Below are 17605 nucleotides of genomic sequence, written 5' to 3'. Positions count from 1 at the left end.
CTGTCCGGCGCTATATTTCTTTAGGGGATCTGGAATCTTCCCCCGTTCAGGCTCCAAAGCGGGAGCGGCACCCGCGGCCTGATCTAAGTGTAGGAGTGGTGATGGTGGTTTCGGGGGCTCGGGGCCCCAGGCTAACGTCGCCAGGTACCCAGGGAAGGGTACCTCGGAATCCGGTCGGCCCTAAACGCCCACTTCGGGGGGTGGGGCGGGAGCTTGGCGATGAGGCCCGGCCTCCGCCCCGCCTTCCGGCATCAGCGCTTCACCCCCTCCGCCCCGCCCCAACATCCCTCCGCCCCGCTCCAACCTGCCACCAACCCTCTATGCTAAAACCCGTCCCGCCTGCCCCAGTTCCCTACGCCTCACCCAAACACCCTCCGCCCCGCCCCCAGCGCCCCTGCACCGCCCTCTCTCTCCGCCGCGCTCCGCCCCTCCCCCTTCTCCATGTCCCGCCTCATCCCCCCTGCTGCGCCCCGCCCCGCCTCGTCTCCAGCCCCCTCCGCCGAGCCCCGCCCCACCACCCACCCCGCTTCCAGCCCCCTCCGCTGCGCCCCGCCCCCTTCCAGCCCCCTCCGCCGCGCCCCGCCCCGCCTCCAGCCCCCTCCGTCGCGTCCCGCCCCTCCGCCCCGCCTCCAGCCCCCGTCGTCGCGCCCTGCTCCCGCCCCGCCTCCAGCCCCTTCCGCCGCGCCCCACCTCCAGCCCTCCGCCGCGCCCGCCCCCGTCCCGCCTCCAGCCCCCCACCTTTGCACCCTGCTCCCGCCCCGCCTCCAGCCCCCTCCGCCGCACCCTGCCTCGAGCCCCCGCGGTCTCGCTTTGCTCCCGCCCCGCCTCCAGACCCCTCCGCCGCGCCCCGCCTCCAGCCCCCTCCGCCGCGCCCCGCCTCGAGCCCCCTCCGTCGCGCCCTGCTCCCGCCCCGCCTCGAGCCCCCTCCGCCGCGCCCCGCCCCCGTCCCGCCTCCAGCCCCCCTCCGCCGCGCCCCGCCCCCGTCCCGCCTCCAGCCCCCCCTCCGCCGCGCCCCGCCCCCTCCCCGCCTCCAGCCCCTCCGCCGCGCCCCGCCCCCTTCCCGCCTCCAGCCCCTCCGCAGCGCCCCGCCTCCGTCCCGCCTCCAGCCCCCTCGGCCGCGCCCCGCCTCCAGCCCCCGCCGTCGCGCCCTGCTCCCGCCCCCGCGCGGCGCTGAGCTCTGTCGGCGCCTGGCGTACTTCGAGTCCCCGCCAGGCCTCCGGGCCGGCTTCCGCGGTCGCCATGACGGCGGCCGTGTTCTTCGGCTGCGCCTTCATTGCCTTCGGGCCTGCGCTGGCCCTCTACATCTTCACCATCGCCACTGAGCCGTTGCGCGTCATCTTCCTCATCATCGGGTGAGGCGGTTGCGCCGGGAAACCCAGGCCCGGGGCTCCCCTCCCCCGCCGGAGATACCGGCGACCCCCGGCGTCCGCACCAAACGGCTCGATCTTGTTGGGCTTGGAGGGGAGAAAGGTTGGGAGGGTTGAGCCGGGACCCCGGTCCCCTAGTACTCCTCGTCCTCCGAGGGTCGGCGGGAAAAGAACAGGAGCCCCGGGACCCCACAGTGGGGGCTCTGGGGAAGGAGCTCACACTGGGTCTCAGAAAACCCTGATGCTTGGCTCCTGAGTTTTTGCCGAGGGTCCATGGGTGGGCTTTAGTGAGTCGTGAACCCATTAAAATTGCATGAAAAAATTGTGGGTAAGTTCACATATTCACCTTTTATATTTCTTGAGGGGGGGGGGGGTCTCTAGTTTCCCTCAGATTCTCACAAGCATCTGTAATCCCGAAGGGGTTAAGAGCACATTAGCACCTGGGGCTTAGGTGCTTTTAAAACATACGCATGCCTACCCCCTACCCCGGATCAGCCACTTCGGAATGTCTGGGGGAGGGGGGGATTCGGGCTATGGATTTTCTTCCTTAATGCTCCCCAGAAGGACAGCCAAAGGCTGGAAACCTGTGAAAACACCGACGCACCTGTCAGTGCATCTCCTGGCAGGAGCTTGGTAAATACTGAACTCTGGTGGCGAAGGTGGTCATAATCCCGGTTCTCACCTGTCCTGCAGCCTTCCCGGGGCTCCCCACGTCCCCCTCCTCCCTTGAGTCTCAGTACCAGGAGAAACAGCCTTGGTAGGCCAGTGATTCCCACCTTCTCTGAGCTGTTTCACCTCTCGCAGCTGTAGTGAAAGTGCTGCATCACAGGTGTCCTTTTAAACACAATAGAGATTTGGGCAAAAGGTTTGTAAAGCTGGTTATAATCATTTAAAATCCGCAGGTATGTTGCAAAAGCGGGACTGGAAAACTGATTTAGATTTTCAACCATCAGCGGTTTCCAACCTCTGAATTTTATACTAATCACTGTGTTAATAGAGATGTAGACGTTTTTCTGGAAAAGGCTCATACTTACACATCACTGGGCAAAGCCTTAATTAGGAAGAGTAGCAAATAACCAAGTTTCTAGCTAAACGGCCCTTGGCAAGTAGTCTGCAGATGTACTTAGAAATAGCAGAGTCGCTGAAAAAAAAAAGTTAGGAAAAAGCTCACATTCCTCTTGGAGGGCATGTTCGTCTCCCTGGGGAAAACGAACCAGTGATGAAGAACAGTTGATCCAAGCATCACTTTATGAGGACTTCCCCCCCCCCCCCCCCTTGTTAAGGAGTCAGGAAATCTGTTCCTTTTCAAGTAGGGGTTGTTTTTTTTTTTTTTCACTTTTAAGTCTTTATTAATCCTGTTCACTTAACCTTTTTCCCCCCCTCTAATTTTCAGAGCTTTTTTCTGGTTGGTATCTCTGCTGTTTTCGTCCCTTTTTTGGTTCATGGCAAGAACCATTACTGACAACAAAGATGGACCAATACAGAAATATCTGCTGATCTTGGGAGTGTTAGTCTCTGTCCTTGTCCAAGAAATGTTTCGATTTGCATATTATAAACTTTTGAAGTAAGTTAAGTGTTTGCTTTACCTTTCTTTGCATTTATACTTGAATTATGATTTAGTAGTTTGAAAATGTTAATATAGTGTGGTGTTTGAGGGTCCGTGTCTTCCTAACAGAGTTGAAAGTCAAGGAATTGTACATGTTCAGCCTGAAAATACTGAATATTTTAACTGAGTATTTTAACTCCATTCATTCACTCATTCCAAAAATACTTCTTCAGAATTAGTGCCAGGCACTATCCTGTGCACTGGGAATGATACATCCTGAGTAAAAGACAGTTTCTGTCTTCACAGAGGTTATTTTATAGTGGAAAGAGATGACAAATGAATGAACAGGAAGGTACATTGTATGTTAGAAGAAAATAAGTGTCTTACAGAAAAATAAGCCAGAGAAAGAGTTATTGAAACAACAAGAAAAACTGTTCCAGGTTAGAATTTCTGTGTGCTTCTTTTTGCTGCCACTTAAAATAAATAATTCTTGTGGAGATTATGCCTACCACTGTTTTAAATGCATTAGGGGAAAACTGGGGTTTATTTTGTGATATTTCATGGCATTTCATATCTATAATAGAAAAATAGATTTAAAAAGAAGCCATTGTCTTGAGTTTCATTTTTTGGTCATAGGTTGTCTGTAGGACCCATGAAGACCTCACATGAAACCGCTGATTTGAAACACAGCTTGATCTTGGGACCATGTTTTCTTTCAGGCAGTCATGAGGTTGACTTTGATTATGTAGTAAGAATTAATAAAGTGATGTGTGCTCTTTTTATTTCTGCAAATGAGATGATTAAGGCGTTCCACGAATTTCATAGATGAAACCCAAGACAGAGCCTCAACGACATCTCTTGTAATAGGCTTCTGATAATTTGTTCTTGCCACTATGCCAGGCCTTCTCTATTTTTTTTACTTGTTGCTTTTAATAACAGATATTGAAATTTAACACTGAAGCTGTTTTAATTACAAATAACAAACCCAGGAAGCTACTGCTTAGAAGCAAAAGTTCTATCTTAGAACAGGTTTAAAAATGATATTTCCCCTAGTTTCTGGAAATATTAAAGAGCAAAAACAAAATACCGACAATTACTTTTCAGTTTCCACAGGAGTACAGTACCCTTAACAGATGGACCATCTATTCACCTGTGGATGTTTCTGGTATGCAGCAGTTACTTTCATTCAAAAATTTAATTTTAACTTTAGAATATATTAAGGTAGACAAAGTCTCCCTCTTTCTGACCTCTGCCCCACATGGCCAAATGAAATCTTTGTTACATGGTTGTTGTCTTGTCTCTTACAAGGCTACCCATACCTCAGTTCTTCACCTGGCCCTCAGAAGACGTAGATATGGCTTCCAAACCTATTCCATCTCTGTTCTTTACGCCACTAGACACCCCCGTTTTTAGTGCCTGGAGTTTACCTGTGCTTAAGACCAGCACAGCACTCTGCTGTGGTCGAAGTGGTACCGAGCAGTGGCCCTTCCCACCCTTGACTGGGCACTGTCCTCTGAACAACTCAGCCTCAGATTGCACTGTTTTTTTCCTGTCAGCAACATCATTGGCTCATGTTAGTTTTACATTTTCCACATGATGATCCTGATTTTGAAATAGGTTAATTTTGAACAATTTTACAGTGTAGGGATATGGGCTTAATAACCCCTTAGGGCTTTAGGTCTGTAACCCAACTTGCCTGGAGTGGCTAAATCTGCCGTTCGTTACCACCTTCGTTCTTCATGGTGTCTACCTGGAATGCAACCTTTTATTTTGCACTGTCCTATGTTTCTAAAGGACCGCAGGCTGAACATTACCATTTTTAATAAGGGTAGTGAGGGAGTGGGGCCATATGTGGAAGGAATTACAGGTCAGTCTGATGGCTCTCAGGCCCCCAAGTTCAGTGAAGCCTCTTTGGCTCTCTGGGGAAACCATGTTTACTCCTCTGAAAGGGCCTTTGAAAATTAGCAACCAGGTAACACGGCAAACCTGTATTAATAGGTTCCTTTAAGGACACCTGAGTGGCTCAGTTGGTTGAATTAGGCTCAGGTCATGATCTCACGGTTCTTGGGTTCGAGTCCCATGTTGGGCTCCATGCTGACAGCTCAGAGCCTGGGGCCTGCTTCAGATTCTCTGTTTCCTTCTCTCTTTGCCCCTCTCCCACTCACACTCTGTCTCTCAAAAATGAATAAACGTTTAAAAAATAATAGGTGGCTTTATTTGCCATTGCAAAATGCATCTTTGCTGAAACTTTGGATTATTGTACCATATCTTCCTAGCACATTTTAGACATATTGGCTGTCATGTAGTTATGTGTTAAAACAAGTTTGAGAATGATTATGATACTTTATTCATGACTAACATATAAATACATTTAAGTTGTTGTCTTATGCTATGCTGTATTTAAATATAGGAACTTTGGTTCAGTCGATATTTTAACTATCTTCACTGTTAAAGTGGGTTCTCAACTTTAAAGTACTGCCTTAATCACATATTTGCTATCCGAATTTGGTGCCAAGATTAAAATGTGAACATTTTGCACTGTTTTTTTTTTTACATATATGAAATTGAATCAAAATAATTATTGTAATCTCATAGTTGTATTTCATGGGTCAGGCTTTAGGAAAAGTACTTCATCTTGAATAATGAATAATAACTTTCACCCTAGCAAAGAGTTGTACCCTGAGAAACTGGCATGTGGCCACAAGTGATAGCTCTTCCTATATTAATTTTTTAAAAAATCCAAATTATGGGCCTATACATTACCTAAAATATACATTAAAAAAATGTTGGCTTGGGTTAACCTTTTGTAATTTAATCCAATTCTGTCTTACAGTGCTGATACCATAAATATTTCCTAATTTTAGAAAATCTTCTATTTATAGAAAAGAGATAATCTTTATTATAGTTTCTTAAAAGGCATAATCTATTTTTAAAAATTTCTAAAATGGAATGTTTATATGCATATTTTTTGATACTGTTTGTCTCTTACTACACATACACAAAAGAAGACAAAGAAAACATGATTTATCAGTAGTTTTTCAAAGTTTGTATTTTAAAAATTGGACTTTTTCTTTTATGTTCTTGAAAATAGTAATAAATGCAAACAAAGAATTTTCCACTTCAGTAAAACTGTCAAAAACGCTGTCCATCAGGAATATGGAAACTACTTTTTCATTTCCTAATGTTAGCATTGAGAACTGTTAATGCCATTGACCTTTCCTGTCACAAATTTGTAATGTGGAATGAGGAAGTTTATTAAACTTTTGAAATTATATATTTAATATATTTGTGTTAGCAGTACTTTGCTATACCAGATAGCAAAAATCTTTTATTCATTATTGAGCAATTTAAACAGATCCTCCAAAATTTAATGATACTGTTGTATTCTTACGTCCATTTGTTGATAGAGATTATTACTATCATATATGTCTCTAAGCATTTTTTCTAAGCTTTATTATTTTTTTAAGTTTATTTATTTATTTTGAGAGAGAGAAAGCACGAGTCAGGGAGGGACAGAAAGGGAGAGAGAGAGAATGAATGCCAGGCAGGCTCCATGCAATCAGCACGGAACCCAACTCAGGGCTCAAACCCATGAACTGTTGAGATCATGACCTGAGCTGAAGTCAGATGCTTAACCTACTGAGCCACCCAGGTGCCCCTTTTTCTAAGCTTTAATTAGCCTTTAATAACATTCTTGTGACAGGTTATTTTATTTTATTTAGAAAAATTGATCATTTTAGTTGGTTACTGCTCCAGAGAAAGATGGTGACAGGCACTTAATGTCAATGTCCTTGCTACCAAATAATGCTTCTAAATGGAGTACCCTGAAATCGCATATTGTTTGTCTTGAGTCTGGAAAAGCAAAAGGCCTTTTTCATTATGTTTATTGCTATTTTGGTTGAATTCTGCATTGCCTTAATTTACTTTTTTTTTTTAATTTTTTTTATGTTTATTTATATTAGAGAGGGAAACAGTGTGAGCAGGCAAGGGGCAGAGAGAGAGGGAGACACAGAATTGAAGCAGGTTCCAGGCTCTGAGCTGTCAGCAAAAGACCCCAACGCGGGGCTTGAACTCACAATCCGTGAGATCATGACCTGAGCTGAAGTCAGACGCTTAATCGACTGAGCCACCCAGGCGTCCCCGCATTGCCTTAATTTAAAGAAATCCGTGATATTTATATTTATGTAATGAATAAGCCAGCTGTACTGAATATGTGTACCTTGAAATTTAAATTAACACAATGCCCAGAATATAAGTATGTTTTGGTTAATTTAAATTTTCTATTTTTAGAGTTAACCCAACTCATTTTGTTTCCGCATTTGCTAAGAAATCAGTCTAAAACGTTCAGTTTCTTTATTGCTTTAACAAATATACTTTATAGTAAATATAATGTAGATATCCTTGGAGTCAGGATCATTGTTGCAGAGTTTCTAGCCAACAAATGTTAGTAATAGTGACAGTAGTGGAACAGACCAGCCACATCTTGCATTCCTACATACATCTGCATGGGAGCAGGGACTCACGGTAAGTTTCTGAATTGTTCACAGCACAGATATGATCACTCTGAAGATCATTTCTCATTGAGCAGTATTTTAATGTTTCATTTAGGTATTCATTTATCTCCTTTTCTGAGGGCAGCATTTTATTCTCCTCTGATTATTTCTTATCTGAAGCCTGATTGGGATATGAAACAAATATGTTCAATACTTTTATCATCCGAAGACCAGGTTAAGTACTCATATAAGAGTTCAGACCATGGGTATTCTAGGATTTAAGAATAAGAAACTAGAGCACCTTAGGGACCTAGATCCCTCACTGAGTGGCTCAGTGAGTGGATGTCTAACTTTGGCTCAAGGCATTATCTCACGGTTCGTGAGTTCAAACCCCACGTAGGGCTTTGTGCTGACAGCTGGACCCTGCTTCAGATTATCTGTCTTCCTCTCTCTCTGCCCCTCCCCCACTCACACTGTCTCTCAAAAATAAGCACTAAAAAAAGGGGGTAAGGAGATAATAGCAATTACCAGTCACTGGCAAAGGTGGTTTCTTTGAGACACTGCTGAGTAAGTGAGACTTTGGAGGATGAGTATAATTTAGGTCCTATGAAGTGGAAGGTAGAAGGGAGGGTAGCAACATAACTATAACCCAGGCAGGAGATAGTATAAAGTACCACTAAACTGGGATTGAAGATATAGTACTTTTGAAAGAGAAAACAATTCAGAGTGATAGATGCCATAGGATATTGAATTAAATATTTACTGAGCTCAGAAAGTAGAACCATACTTTTTTTCTTACTAAACCCAATCCTTGATGGCTTGTTTACTTACATTTTTCTTATTTTTTTCTCTTCTACATGAAAGTCAGATAAAAGGCAAAATGTTGGTTGTAAATTTCGATTAAGTTAATTGAAAATTTTCTGAGTTTTGTTTAAATGGATTTTAGATTTAGAGTATAACCTGATTAGAAACCTCAATAAGCATCTAGATTTTGAAATATCTTGTGTATTTTCCTGATATAGTATTTTCCTTTTAAAAAATTGTCTGTATGGTTTTATTTTAGAAAAGCCAATGAGGGTTTGAGGAGTATAAACCCAGATGAGACAGCACCCTCTATGCGATTGCTGGCCTATGGTAAGTTGGAACTGCATGTTGTCATTAAGAGAAAAAACCATACCTGGCATAAGAGCCATTTTTACTTTTATGCCTTTGTAGATTTTAAATAGTATTTTATTACTGCCTTGGCCTGTTGGTGTACATTGTGTCTTTTTCTAGCTTTTCAGGACCATTATATGAAGAGAACTAATTACAGGTGATCTGTGTGTCCATTAAATATTAACTAGATTTGAAACTTGGGTTTCTAATATGTATACACTCTAACAGTTTCTAAGCGATGTTTCTCTTCTCTGGATGGTTACCGTGACTTTGGCTATAGTAGGAGGACTTTTCATATTAAATAATTAATACCCTTGTATAGTCTTCTTTCAGAATTATGTTTTAAAGACTGGATCTAGGTCCCTAAGTTGAATCACCTTTGTTTGACCCAGGAATTACTTTCTATAATCCAGTCATCCCTCAAGATCAGTTCCAGTTTTGAACCCTCAGACTTTTTTTTTTTTCATTTTATTTAGCTTTATTTAATTTTACCTTATTAATTTTTGGAGAGCTGACTATATACATTATGACGTAGGTGTGCAAAGATGAATACAGTTATAGACTTCAAGATGTGAAACATTAACCAAAACAAGAGAAGTATTAACTCCCTTACTCTATGCCTGGCAGACCAAATCTAGACACTGTTTCATTCCAGGCATCCCGTTTTAAAAATGATATTGATAAAGTAATGACAGCTCAACATTCTGACCTCTTAGTTTTTGACCTTTTCATCTTCAAAGACCTACCTCCACCTTTCCTTAGCCTCCCCCTCCCACGAATGGTAGGAGGCAGAGTTAGGAGGAATCTGTACATAGTTTATCTGTGTTGATTCCCTTGTCCTAAGCTCCCAGTTCCCAACCCTGGCTGCACATTAGTGTTACTGGGGAGGCATTAAAATATATTCATGTTTAAAACCCACTTTGGAATAATTAAACAGAATTGGCATGAGAAAAGGGAAGAGATCTGTTCAATTTTAAAAGTGGTACAGATATTTGTAATGTGTGGTCAAGGTTGAGAATTAGTTCTACAGCCTGTTAACCTAAACCAAAGCCAGAACTTCAGCATAGTGTCTTTCTCTGTCTTGCCTATTGTTTCTGTGCCTTTCTAGATCTTTTTCTCTCCTTTTCATATCTCTGCTACATTCCACTGTTTATTTCCCTTCTTTTACACCATTCTTGCTCTATTTATCATTTAGCCAAGCACTCATCTTTTCTGAGCCAGCTTTCTCCACAGCTTCTCCAATAGCATGTGTCCTTTTTCTCCTTTAAAAAATAATATTCTCTAATCCTTGGAAATTTGATTTGAAGAGAAATCATAACATAAAAAGGGTCTAACAGTGTGTTTCTTCCTGTTTAGTTTCTGGCTTGGGTTTTGGAATCATGAGTGGAGTATTTTCCTTTGTAAATACCCTTTCTGACTCCTTGGGACCAGGCACAGTGGGCATTCATGGAGACTCTCCTCAGTTCTTCCTAAATTCAGGTATGTGCCTACCAGTTGTGAATGTCAAGTCTTCTGGTCTAAATGATCATCCTTATTGAAGTTACCTGGCTTAGGAATTCAAGTGAATATAAATTTATGTGATACCTTTTGAAGGCAAAATACTGTTAGACATCAGAAGGAAAGGACCTAGGAGGGGCGCCTGGGTGGCTCAGTCAGTTAAGTGTCTGACTTGGGCTTAGATCATGATTTCACAGTTGGTGGGTTCAAGCCCTGCGTCAGGCTCTGTGTTGATAGCACAGGAGCCTGGAGCCTGCTTCACATTCTGTGTCTCCCTCTCTCTTTGCCCCTCCTCCACTCATGTGTGTGTGCTCTCTCTTTCTCTCAAAAATAAACAAACATTAAAAAAAAAGAAGTAAAGGACCTAGGAAAATAAAAATTTGGTTAGGGTATTTAGGATTTTAGGGTGGAATTTAGCATACATAAAATTTATTTTTATTTTTGTGTACTAATAATGTTGATATGTAGTTGATATATTGTAAGTGAATTTTTATAGGATATATGCTTTTTGATTTTTATTAGTTTGTATTTATTTTCAGTATAAGCAGTAGTTTTTAATTAGTCATCCTGGCCCCTTTTTGGGATAGGCAGTATAACTGGATTTTGAAATTGAGAGGGGAAAATGGTTGTTTAATGTGATGTTTATGTGTCTACAATGTATATTTAAACATACCTGTATCATTTAGAGATTAACAACAAATCTTCCCTTTTCCTTAAGAACTAGAACACTAATAGGACCTTAGAATCCCTTGTTTTTCATGGTTTCTTCCCCACAGGTAACTATTGCCTTGACTTTGTGTTATTAATTCCCTAGGTTAACCGGGTTTGAAAGCTAGGGTTTTGTTTTTTTTTTTTAACTTATATACGTATTTTGTTTTGAAGGTAAAACATGAAAGTTTTACCTTCATGTATGTATCTGAAAAGAAATTAATCGTTTTCCTGCTTCTGAATATTTAAAAATAAATCATGTGACCTTCTTTGAAAAAAGAAATTGAGAGGAAAAAATGATAGTAGAGAAGTTGACCTTTTTTTTTTTATTGCTTTTCAAATTTTTATTTAAATTTCAGTTAGTTAACATAAAGTGCAGTATTGGTTCCAAGTGCAGTATTGGTTCAGTGATTCACCACTTACATACAACACCCAGTGCTCATCACAACAAGTGCCCTCCTTAGTACCAGTCACCCATCTAGCTCATCCCTCACCCACCTCCATCCATCAACCCTCAATTTGTTCTCTATCATTAAGAGTCTCTTATGGTTTGTTCCCATCTCTCTTTTTTCTTTTATTTTTCCCCCTTCCATTTGTTCATCTGTTTTTTTCTTAAATTCCACATATGAGCGAGCTAATTGTCCTTCTCTTTTTTCGCTAAGCATAATACATTCTAGCTCCATCCATATTGTTGCAAATGGCAAGATTTCATTCCTTCCGGTGGTTCAGTTATATTCCATTGTATATACATACCACATTTTCTTTATCCATTTATCAGCCGATGAACATTTGGCCTGTTTACACAGTTTGGCTGTTGTTGATAGCGCTGCTATGAACATTGGGGTGCATGTGTGCTTTTGAATCAGAATTTTTTTTTTTATGAAATTTATTGTTAGCTTGGTTTCCATACAACACCCAGTGCTCATCCCAAAAGGTGCCCTCCTCAATGCCCATCACCCACTTTCCCTTCCCTCCCACTCCCCATCAACGCTTAGTTTATTCTCAGTTTTTGAGAGTCTCTTATGGTTTGGCTCTCTCCCTCTCTAACTTTTTTTTTTTTCCCTTCCCCTCCCCCATGGTCTTCTGTCAAGTTTCTCAGGATCCACATAAGAGTGAAAACATGTGTTATCTGTCTTTCTCTGTATGACTTATTTCACTTAGCATAACACTCTCCATTTCCATCCACATTGCTACAAAAGGCCATATTTCATCCTTTCTCATTGCCAAGTAGTATTCCATTATGTATATAAACCACAATTTCTTTGTCCATTCATCAGTTGATGGACATTTAGGCTCTTTCCATAATTTGGCTGTTGTTGAAAGTGCTGCTATAAACATTGGGGTACAAGTGCCCCTATGCATCAGCACTCCTGTATCCCTTGGGTAAATTCCTAGCAGTGCAATTGCTGGGTCATAGGGTAGATCTATTGCTAATTTTTTGAGGAACCTCCACACTGTTTTCCAGAGTGGCTGCAACAGTTTGCATTCCTACCAATGGTGCTGGAATGTTCGTTCCCCTTTCTCCACATCCTCATCAATATCTGTTGTTTCTTGTATTGTTAATTTTAGCCATTCTTACGAGTGGGAGGTGGTATCATCATGGTTTTGATTTGTATTTCCCTGATGATGAGTAATGTTGAGCATCTTTTCATGTGTCTTTTAGACATCTGGCTGCCTTCTTTGGAAAAATGTCTATTCATGTCTTCTGCCCATTTCTTAACTGGATTATTTGTTTTTTGAATATTGAGTTTGATAAGTTCTTTATAGATTTTGGATACTAACCCTTCATCAGATATGTCATTTGCAAATATCTATCCTTTCCTATTGCATTGGTTGCCTTTTAGTTTTGATTGTTTCCTTGGCTGTGCAGAAGCTTTTTATCTTGATGAGGTCCCAATAGTTCATTTTTGCTTTTGTTTCCCTTGCCTCGGATGACATGTCTCATAAAAAGTGGGTCAGAGGGGTTGCTGCCTGTGTTCTCCTCTAGGGTTTTGATGGTTTCCTGTCTTACATGTAGGTCTTTTATCCATTTTGAATTTTTGTGTATGGTATAAGAAATTGGTCCAGTTTCATTCTTCATGTTGCTGTCTAGTTTTTGCAACATCATTTGTTGAAGAGACTGTCTTTTCTCCATTGGATATTATTTCCTGCTTTGTTGAAGATTAATTGCCCATATAGTTTTGGTCCATTTCTGGGTTTTCTATTCTGTTCCATTGATCTGTGTGTGTGTGTTTTTGTGCCAGAACCATGCTGTCTTGATGACTACAGCTTTGTAGCATAGCTTGAAGTCCAAAATCATGATGCCTCCAGCTTTGCTTTTCTTTTTCAGGATTACTTTAGCTATTCAGGGTCTTTGTGGTTCCATACAAATTTTAGGATTGTTTGTTCTAGCTCTGTGAAAAATGCTTGTGGTATTTTGATAGGGATTGCATTTAATGTGTAGATTGCTTTGGGGTAGTATAGACATTTTAAAAATGTTTGTTCTTTCGATCCATAAGCATGGAATGTTTTTCCATTTCTTTGTGTTCTCTTCAGTTTCTTTCATAAGTGTTCTATAGTTTACAGAGTACAGATCCTTTACCTCTTTGGTTAGTTTATTCTTAGTTATCTTATGGTTTTTGGTGCAGCTGTAAATGGGATTGTTTCTTTGATATCTTTTTCTGCTGCTTCATTGTTGGTGTATAGAAATGCAACAGATTTCTGTACGTGGATGTTATATCTGCAACTTTGCTGAATTCATTTATTAGTTGTAGCAGTTTTTTGGTAGGATCTTTCAGGATTTCTACAGAGTATGAAGTCATCTGCAAGTTTGGCTTCTTCCTTGCCAATTTGGATGTCTTTCATTTCTTTTGGCTGAGGCTAAGACTTCCAATACTTTGTTAAATAGTGTTGGTGAAAGTGGACATCCCTGTCTTATTCATGACCATAGAGGAAAAACTCTCAGTTTTTCCCCATTGAGGATATTAGCTGTGGTTTTTTTGTATATGACCTTATGATGTTGACATATGTTCTGTATATCCCTACCTTGTTGAAGGTTTTTATCAAGAATGGATGCTATATTTTGTCACATGCTTTTTCTGCATCTGTTGAGAAGATAGATCATATGGTTCTTATCCTTTTATTAATGTGATGTATCACATTGATTGGTTTGCAAATATTGAGCCACCCTTGCAGCCCAGGAATAAATCCCAGTTGATTGTGGTGAATAAATCTTTTAATGTACTACTCGATTTGATTTCCTAGTATCTTGTTGAGGTGAGTTGACCTTTTTATTCAAAGATACAGTATAAAAGGACCACCTCCTTTCAAATTGCTTTTTCATCCACCATGTAAAAATTGTCATGCTGCCATGATCATACATTTAGAGTTGATAATGTACATAATATAAAATTTATCTTAAATGTTCAAGAAGAATCTTTTAAAAATAGTTTTAAGAAAATTCCATTGTATTTTTTTCTCCACAAGTTATATCATTAAAATAAGTGTCCCCCATAAACACGTTCTATTAATTTAAAATTATTTAACATCTTATGGGGTGCCTGGATGGCTCTGTTGGTTAAGTGTTGAATTCTTGGTTTCAGCTCAGGTCATGATCTCATGGTTCATGGAATGAGCCCCGTATTGGGCTTTGCATTGACAGCACAGAGCCTGTTTGGGATTCTCTCTCTCCTCTTTCTGCCCCTCCCCCCTCAAAATAAATAAACATTAAAAAAATATTTAACATCTTATACTAAAGGAATTTCTGTCCTCAAGGATCTTACCCTCTGGCAGGGAAAATGAGACTAAAAAAAAAAAAAAAAAAAAGGAATAACTGTTTTAATATAATTTAAGGTAGCAGTAGAACCAGATATTGGAAGGTATGCCCAAATTTTAAAAACTGCCACAAGTATGGAGGTTCCTCAAAAAACTAAAAATAGAACTTCCCTACAATCCAGCAATCACACTACTAGGTATTTACCCAAAGGATATAAAAATACAGATTCAATGTAGCACATGCACCCCAGTGTTATAGCAGCATTAACAACAGTAGCCAAACTATGGAAAGAGCCCACATTCCTTACACAGAGGAATATTACTCAGCCATCAAAAAGAATGAAATCTTGCCATTTGCAGCAATGTGGGTGGAGCTAGAATGTATTATGCTAAGCGAAATAAGTTAGAGAAAGACAAATACCATATATTTCACTCATATGTGGAATTTAAGAAACAAAACAGATGAACATATGGGAAGGAGGAAAAGAGAGGAGAGAGGGAAACAAACCACAAGGGACTCTTAACAATAGAGAACAAACTGAGGGTTGCCTGAGGGAGGTGGGTGGGAGATGGGCTAGATGGGTGATGGGTACTAAGGAGGGCACTTGTGATGAGCACTGGGTGTTGTATGTAAGTGACGAATCCCTGAATTCTACTCCTGAAACTATGATTGCACTGTATGTTAACTGAAATTTAAATAAAAACAAGCTGCTGAGGTAATTTAGTCATCCTGACTGTTTTAGTGATCCCCAAACCCAGTAGACTCTTGTTCTTCATTTTAGTCCAGGCCTTGGTATCTCCTGTCTAGATTACTACCATCAACTCCCAACTGCTTAGTCTTTCCTCAGCACACATTTCATATGAATCTGTCCTATATGCAGGCAGCCACCAAACTGATCTTCCTTATACAAACATGTATGACTTGCTAGGGTCTCTTCTTTCCAGGGATTAAGTCAGGGCCCATTACATCTGGCTACAAGTTCATGGGTTGGACTTATTTAGAGGCACCTCCAACAAATCTAATTTTCTTCATCGTAAGCATTCCATAATTACAGCATTTCTGGCAGTTTTTTAAAGGAATTATAATGAACATTAGGTTTTTAGAATAAATGTAACGTTAATAGCTAAAGTCTGTTAGAGTCTAGTATAAATGAACAAAACATTATCAGGAGGGAGTATTACTGCTACGCTTTTCTGTATTTTCTGAAATTGGCCTATTATACTGCTACCTAAGCAGTTTTCTTTTGGTTCACGTAGCATTCTCCTAATGGAGTTTCTTTTTCTGCCAGCTTCTTTCGCTAGATGGTGCTAATTCCCTTTCATAAGACTACCTGAAGATGATTCTTTTGGAAGAAAGTGAAAGAAAGATGTGCTAGCAGTTTGGGGATTGTATTTGCAATTTCTATAAATGCAAGAGAAAATGCAATATTCCAAAGAAAATAAAGTATTTTAATGTCTCTGGCTGTTAGGATGGCAGGTTGACCATGCTGTGAATATGACCTATAGAAATAAAGAACAGCTGTCATTTTATTATATGCAAGAGTTTCTTATTTGTTATAGCATCATTATTTGGAACATAAACTCTGAATTATGCATTAAAGACATTTTCATTGCATTTTTTTCAATATATGAAGTTTATTGTCAAATTGGTTTCCATACAACACCCAGTGCTCATCCCAAAAAGGTGCCCTCCTCAATACCCATCACCCACCCTCCCCACCCTCCCACCCCCCATCAACCCTCAGTTTGTTCTCAGTTTTTAAGAGTCTCTTATGCTTTGGCTCTCTTCCACTCTAACCTCTTTTTTTTTTTTTCCTTCCCCTCCCCCATGGGTTTCTGTTAAGTTTCTCAGGATCCACATAAGAGTGAAACCATATGGTATCTGTCTTTCTCTGTATGGCTTATTTCACTTAGCATAATAACACTTTCCATTTCCATCCATGTTGCTACAAAGGGCCATATTTCATTCTTTCTCATTGCCATGTAGTACTCCATTGTGTATATAAACCACAATTTTTTTATCCATTCATCAGCTGATGGACATTTAGGCTCTTTCCATAATTTGGCTATTGTTGAGAGTGCTGCTATAAACATTGGGGTACAAGTGCCCCTATGCATCAGTACTCCTGTATCCCTTGGGTAAATTCCTAGCAGTGCTATTGCTGGGTCATAGGGTAGGTCTATTTTTAATTTTCTGAGGAACCTCCACACTGTTTTCCAGATAGACTCCACCAGAAGTCTGCTAGAACTGATACATGAATTTAGCAAAGTTGCAGGATACAAAATCAATGTACAGAAATCAGTTGCATTCTTATACACTAATAATGAAGCAACAGAAAGACAAATAAAGAAACTGATCCCATTCACAATTGCACCAAGAAGCATAAAATACCTAGGGATAATTCATTGCATTTTAAAATAATAACCTCAGATTTGTATATATTTTGTGTTTGTTGTATATGTTATTTATAATTGCTATCATAACCACTTATTTAGGCATAAGCTCATTTTTTTTAAGTTTATTTATTTTTGAAAGAGAGTGAAAACATGTGCGAGCGGGTGATGGGCAGAGACAGAGGGAGAGAGAGAATCCCCAACGGGCTCTGCGCTGAGCATGGAGCTCAGTCCCACGAACATGAGATCATGACCTGAGCCAAAACCAAGAGTCAGTTTTTTAACTGACTGAGCCACGCAGGCACCCTGCCATGAGCTCATTTTTAATTTGTTAGTTAAATCTGTAAGTTTATATGTTAGTTTAACATATGTCATTACACATGCCTAGGTAGTAATCAGAATAGGGCCTATGGGGTCACCATGTTAGTGTCAGAGATACACTGTATAATACCTGTTTGTACATAAATTTTTGTATTACAAGTAGACATAGTTTATAAGTGATATGTATTTCTAAGTTAATTATTTTTATTTATAGTTGTGTAGCAGGCGAGCATTAAATTTTATTAGAGTCATTACCATCTTAGTAACGCTGTATAGAGGCAAAAATATGGAAATTGGAGTCCTAAGTTCAAGTCTTTTTCTGGCTCATTAATTTAGTATTTTGGGCAAGTCCATTTGATCATTTAATCACT

The 17605-nt window shown here is 40.6% G+C and overlaps 1 protein-coding gene across 4 annotated transcripts in view; it reads left to right on the top strand.

Annotated features, from left to right (window-relative positions):
- The first annotated feature begins 1134 nt into the window (after positions 1-1134).
- Positions 1135-17605, top strand: part of APH1B (aph-1 homolog B, gamma-secretase subunit) — a 77711-nt gene continuing 61240 nt past the window's right edge. For 3 of the 4 annotated variants that reach the window (XM_027067449.2, XM_053223920.1, XM_027067448.2), the window contains exons 1-4: positions 1137-1352; positions 2761-2931; positions 8470-8540; positions 9918-10040. In XM_027067449.2, coding sequence (XP_026923250.1) covers positions 1240-1352; positions 2761-2931; positions 8470-8540; positions 9918-10040 — 478 coding nt within the window. In that variant the 5' untranslated portion in view covers positions 1137-1239. Of the gene's footprint in view, positions 1353-2760; positions 2932-8469; positions 8541-9917; positions 10041-17605 lie in introns of all 4 variants that reach the window. The other variant, XM_027067452.2, reaches the window with a different exon arrangement.

The sequence above is a fragment of the Acinonyx jubatus genome, chromosome B3, assembly GCF_027475565.1.
Source record: "Acinonyx jubatus isolate Ajub_Pintada_27869175 chromosome B3, VMU_Ajub_asm_v1.0, whole genome shotgun sequence".
Classification (NCBI taxonomy): Eukaryota; Metazoa; Chordata; class Mammalia; order Carnivora; family Felidae; genus Acinonyx; species Acinonyx jubatus.
Note: the sequence above shows the minus strand (reverse complement) of the source record. Positions and strands in the feature narration are given on the sequence as shown.